This window comes from Falco rusticolus, chromosome 4, assembly GCF_015220075.1.
Source record: "Falco rusticolus isolate bFalRus1 chromosome 4, bFalRus1.pri, whole genome shotgun sequence".
In the NCBI taxonomy this organism is placed as follows: Eukaryota; Metazoa; Chordata; class Aves; order Falconiformes; family Falconidae; genus Falco; species Falco rusticolus.
Genome location: NC_051190.1, coordinates 26441470 through 26447469, shown reverse-complemented (window position 1 = coordinate 26447469; position 6000 = coordinate 26441470). Strand labels below are relative to the sequence as shown.

Here is a 6000-nt window from a genome sequence, read left to right as displayed (position 1 = left end):
GGCTTACCTCTCCCCGAGTCAGAGAGCCCCCTGCACCCTCCACAGCTGGGGCAGGTCCTAAAGAGAGGGTCCAGCCCCCTGCCCCATCCCTGCATTTATAGCCCACAGGTGCCTCACAGCCTGGCAGCACGAGCCCCACCTGGGGGCTGTGGGGTGGGTGAGGCTGCATGCAGCACAGCAGGCAGGGAGTGGGGATGTATGGGGTGTTTTCAGGGAAAAGTATGGCATTCCCTGCTACGGGTTGTAAAACATTTCCAGGATGCATCAAGATGAAGTGTGTAATTGCAAATCAGCCCTGCTGCTCTCCTGCATCTCCAGGCCTGTGCAAAGGCAGGGAAGTTTTAATTTCTTCCTTCTAGAGCTTACACCACCCCCCCCCCCCCCCATTTTTGTTCTTTCCGTTCTGTCATCGTAAATTTGGTATAAAAGAAAAAGAAGTATATAAATATTTTGGAGACATCTTGCAACTCTGTTCTTCCTGGCTTATGGAGTGGTTGGGATGGAGGGGGAGGCCCAGGGTACAGGAACCACAGCATTTTGGGTAGCTGGATTTTCAAAACAAAAATGGGGTTAGAAATGGAAATTTTCATTAACTGAGATGGGGATGAAAACTTCATTTTACACTTGGTAGCAAAGCTGGATGTCCATCGCCCTCTGGCCCTGGCACTTCCCCCATTTAACCTGGTGCCCCAAAGGCATTTCCACAGCTCTGCCGTAGTCCTCTGAGCCAGCAGACGTTGGGCGCACGGCTGCCCAAGCTCCCCTGGGAGAGAAGCGCTTCCCCAGGGAAGCGCCAGCAGCGTGCTGGGGTGCGGGCAGACTTCAGGTGCTCACCTGTATTTTTAAGCACATCCCCCACTGTTCTGGGGGGAAAACGTCGCCTTCCCGGTTTCTGGATTTTTAGCCACCTGAGACAGGTACAACGAAGGGAGAAAGCCATAAAAGCAGCCACATGGGACAATGTTCCCTCCCTGGCAGTGCGCAGTGGCAGGCACGCAGCAGACATCACCACAGCTCAGCAGCATCTTTTTACAACTTTATTTCCAGAGGTCTTGTGCAGAAAGATACAGCGGTGACACCTGTCCCTGAGCTTCTGCAGGAGTTTTCTGGGGGTGTTCCAGAACAATTCCTACCGATGCAGCACCTCCCATGCAGGGACCAGGGTGAGCGGTCAGATCCCCACCACCCCGGCCAGCCAGTGGTCCCCAGTAGTGCCACTTCCCGGCAGCATCGCAGGGTCCCACCGGGTGAGACCCCCCCGGCTCCTGCATGAGCCCAGCAGTGGCAGCCCCAAAGCTGGGGTCCACGGGCTGATACCGATGATTACAAAAGCCACTGCGAAGGGGGTTCCAGCTCGCATTTCCCCAAGAGCCCGCTGCCTGTTATCAGGGAAAGGGCTCCCAACCAAGCTCCACCAAAGAACCTACAATAAAGAAGCCAAGTTTCCATTTCTCAGTAGCCCTTGGCTCAGTGGGACAGCACAAGAGCCGTGTTGTGCCTCTGCTGAGTAAACCAGTAAACCTTCAGTAAACCAGCTGCTGGTTTTTCTTAGATCTTTTTTTAATCAGGCGAGCAAGGCAGTGATGGGCAAAGGCAGTTGCTCCTGTGGATAGACATGAGAAATGCATGTTGCACTAGCAGGTGATGGGATCCTTGTCGGGCTGGTGAAGGGAACCCACCTGATCCTGGGGAGTGAAGCATCGCGGTGAAGAGCTGCTTGCTGAGCACACTGCCCACCCTTCCCACACCCCAGCCCTTCCCTTGCACGCTGACTCCCTTCTCAAGCCGAAACCCCCACGGCACTGGGAGGGCCCACAGCACAAGGCAGCAGGAGTGGGATGCAGGCACTGCATCCCCATGCGCTGCAGGTGACCAGGGAGCGATGTGGCGCAGGTCCTGGCGGAGACACTGGCCCAGCCGCCCATCCTGCACCGGGCAGCATCGGTTGGAAGCGTATTGCTCTGCTGGGGCTCTTGAAAGCAACGGAAACAACCCAAAACGCTGCCATGGTGGACATAAGCCTGTGCTTGTGCTCAGGGCAAGAACCAGGAGATTTCATCCTGGGTATCTTCCCCCTTCCTACCCAAAGCCGCTTTTATTGTCTTGATCTAATGAAGTGCAGACTTCACCTGGACAGACCCATAAGTGGCTCCTCTCGGAGGCAATGAATACAAATACTTGACCTCATGAGCTGCGGGGCAGCAATTAGTTTAAGCAGGGGGTTTGTGTAACACTTCAAAAGTCTTAATCCATGCGGTCAGCCCTGGCACGGTATTTGCCAGAACCTATTGAGTAGTCTTAATGAGTCTGCAAAGCAAGCTTTCAATACATTTTGGGTCGCTTCAGATGCTTTAAATGGCATAGTCTATATGGTATTGTGGGGCTTTAGAAAGGCCCGGGCTTTAAAAAAGTATGGCTCCCTTTCACAGGGCAGACAGAAACCATCTTTAGAGCCGGGACCCTTAACGTTTTGCATATCAATATGGCTGGGGCTGAATGCAGTCACTCAGCTGAGAAATAGGATCACTATCAGCGTTTCCAGGCTTTCACAGGCACTTGGGAAACTTTAAAGCCCTTCGTGGAGAATAATTTGGTCGAATGTCGTGGCTGGAAACAAAACCTAAACAAGCAGAGCGCAGTCCATCATGTGGAGCTGCCAGCGAGGCTGACAACAGGCTCCAGCCGCTCGACATCCAACCCCCAGCGGGTCGGCGGCCGGGGCACTGGCAGTCCCGGGGGGACATGGCTGGGGGACACCGGCTGGGCATGGGGTGCTGAGCCCATCCCAGCAGAAAACCAGTCCTGATTTCATCTCTTCTTATTATTCTTTTACGATATACCAGTTTTTAATACCGGCCATAAAGCCCCCAAGTTCTGGCACCACACTGATGGTGGCATCTGCATCTGTCCCCGGCACTGCTCACACATGCATGGACTGACACCGCCATGCCCCGCTCCCCGCACAGAAACAGGCAACTGGTTGCATTTAACTCCAACATCATGTTAATCCCATCCCCACATGTCACATCTCCTGGCAGCAGCCAGATGAGCCCAGGGGCTGAACAGGGCAAACGTGCTCAACCTCAGCTACAGCCCAGAGCATCGCTACAGAAAATACGTACCGCCTCGGAGGGGCACAGGGGAGGTGTCAGCAGCCGGGATGTGGGAGCAGGGAGAGCTCCGCAGGGTATAAAGCACAATATGCCAGTGTAAACCCACCCTGGAGCTGGCAGGAAAGGGGCCAGTGCCTGTTGTGCATCCCAGGGGAAGCGGTACCTGCCACCTCCATCACCGTGGGCAGGGGAGGCGATGGCACGCCTGGCAGGGCATGCCTGGCTGGACAGTCAGCTTTGGGATGCTGCGCATGGAAGAAACCACAGCCAAAGCATATTTGCAAACAATGCAGGGCCTGAGGGCCCTTGAAAACACATAATTAGCTCATTAAAGAGACAAATACAAGTCACTAATAAGATATTAGAGGTTAATTAAATGTTTTCCCCATCTTTAATTAAGGGAAAACTAGTTAATTCAGATTAGACTAATTTCTGCAGCCTCCCATGATGGCCCTCTAAGGCTGCAGGTTTGAAAATCCATTGAGATTCTTGCACAGAAAGGTCAGAGTTTGGGGCTTTTGTCTGCTCTGCTTGGGTGAATTCGGGAGAAGCAGGGATTTTCATCCTAAGGGTTAGAAATGCCCTGCTTTATCATCTGGGTTACTCAAAGAACATAAGAAGGTATGTGATACGCAACTCCCTCTCCCTAACCCCAGACCTGGCATTTATTCAAAAGTACTGCCGGTAATTGTTTTTTTTAACTAGGAAATTCCTGCAGACTATTTTCTGTCTGCAAAACATACCCCACGCCTGGGGTCTGCTGCTTGGACGGCCTCACCCACCTCCCCACGGCAGACCATGCCTGCGCTCAGCACCAGAATTTGATTTAGCAAAAACCCACTGGCTGCACGCCCCAGGCACCAACTGGTTTCCAAAGCTTTTATTGTGGATGGCACAGCCATCACCCCCACACGCTCCCATCCACACACTCACACCCTTCCACTTGCCACCCAGAACGGTCATGGTTAATACAGATTAGCAAGATTTATATGGAAGAATATTTAATCTGGTCGGGGAGGGGAGAGGGGTCATCTGTATTTTTATTTCTTAAATATTTCTCTCTACTCCAGAAGGGTCCATTTCTTGCCAGAAAAGACCTGATATAAATTAGAACGAAGGGAGGAGGTTGCTGGTGGGGCCGTCACGGGCATCCCTGTACCACAGCAGCCATGAGCATCCCTGGACCATGGCAGCCACCAGCATCCCTGGACTGCGGTCCTGGCTCCACACACTGCTGGGCAGACCAGGTCCCAGCACGGCAGCATGCCCTACGGATGGCTCAGTCCCACCCAAAGTCCTGCCCTGTCATCTGATAAAACTTCATGTTGAAGGGTCTGTAAAACTCCCGCAGGCGCTGGACCACCTGCACGTCGATTTTAGGGTGCGGCCGCCCCTTGGATTTCCCCAGGCAGCGGGGCTTGCTGCTGCCCTCCGGTTTCTTCAGGCAGGGAAAGCCCTTGGTCTCATTAAAATAGAAATGTTTGTCTGTCACCACCCTCTTGAGACCCAGAAAGTCCTGGACACGACCCATCTCCCCAGCTGGGTCGCTGACAAGCCTCTCCCCACTGACGAAGAGGAATTTGGAGAGGGGGAAGTACTGCAGCCAGTTGTCCAGGTGCTTGGCGTAGATCCCGATCCTCACTGCGCTCCAGCTTGTGTCAATCAGTCCCGTGCTGATGTTTTTGAAGGCCAGGGCCTGGAAGCTGGGGATGGCGGGGTTTTTGGAGAGCGTCTGCGTGTAGTCCGAGATGGCGCGGGTGACAGGGTTGCGCACCACCACGATCAGCTTCGTGTCCCGAGACATGTTGTAGATGCGCCGGGGAGCCTCCTTGGTGACAAAGTAGCTGGGGGTCTTCTCCATCGTGATCTGCCCCTCCAGTGTCCGCGGCATCAGGCTCCTGGGGAGAGAAAGGGACACGGTCAGGGCTCAAGGCACAGCTGCTCCAACCTGATGCCGCGACAGGGAGAAGCAGGAGCAAGCCCCAAAACCTGGCCAGAAAAGCCCAGGGGCTCCCCAACCATGACCACCTCTCTCCTTCCCCTCCTGCCAGCCAGGAACACTGCCCTGTCACACCCCACCACTCATCTCCTCGTCTCCAAAAGCCTTCCTAGGAGCACCCATGCCCAGGTCTCTCCTTTCTGCTCATCTCATCTCAGCCTGCCCTTCGCCCCGGACATGGTCTGTCCCCAAGAAGGGGACTCCCTGTCACCCTGTCCAGCCAGCAGCACTGTCCAGAGGGCACTTGCAGGCTTTAAGTCCCCTTCAGACGTTCCTCACAATGCCCATTCCAGACCTGGAAAACCCTTCTGCCTCCTCCTCCTCCACCCCACTGAGTTTCAGTGGTGGTGACTGGCATCTTGGCACGCACGTTTTGGGACGGGGCTGGTTTTCATCCCAGCCTCCAGACCGATTTACATGTCCCAGAGGTGTCAACTTACCACATAGGGTTGCAAAGAGGAAAATCTCATCACGGGGCTGTGCAGCCACTGGGGCTAAGCCCGAGCAGCAGCTGGGGATGGAGATGCCCACCAAGGCTCCCACCTCCTCTGCCTCCAGACAGCAAGCAGTTAAGGCCAGAAAAAGACAGTTTACAAAAACAGAAAACCTCTCAGGGCCCAGCTATTGTGTTGTGTAAAATTCACTGCCTTGATTGTTCCCTTGTGCACTTTAATGAGGCATTAATTGCTGAAGAAATTACCCAGGCATGTCACCCTAGGAGAGAGCCAGGGGCTGCAGAACAGGCTGCCCCTGCCACCAGCACAGGCACCTGCCCAGAGTCCTTCACATCCCCCTTCTTAGGGATGGACACGTCCCCTCCAGCCATCCTGGTGGAAAGGGGACTTGGCTTTCCCAGCTTGGCTTCCCGAACCAAGGGCAGAGCCTCCT

At 54.4% G+C, this 6000-nt stretch overlaps 1 protein-coding gene across 1 annotated transcript in view; it reads right to left on the bottom strand.

Annotated features, from left to right (window-relative positions):
- Positions 1-4071: 4071 nt before the first annotated feature.
- Positions 4072-6000, bottom strand: part of HS3ST6 (heparan sulfate-glucosamine 3-sulfotransferase 6) — a 40616-nt gene continuing 38687 nt past the window's right edge. The window contains exon 2 of the mRNA XM_037385449.1: positions 4072-5011. Coding sequence (XP_037241346.1) covers positions 4393-5011 — 619 coding nt within the window. The 3' untranslated portion in view covers positions 4072-4392. The remainder of the gene's footprint in view (positions 5012-6000) is intronic.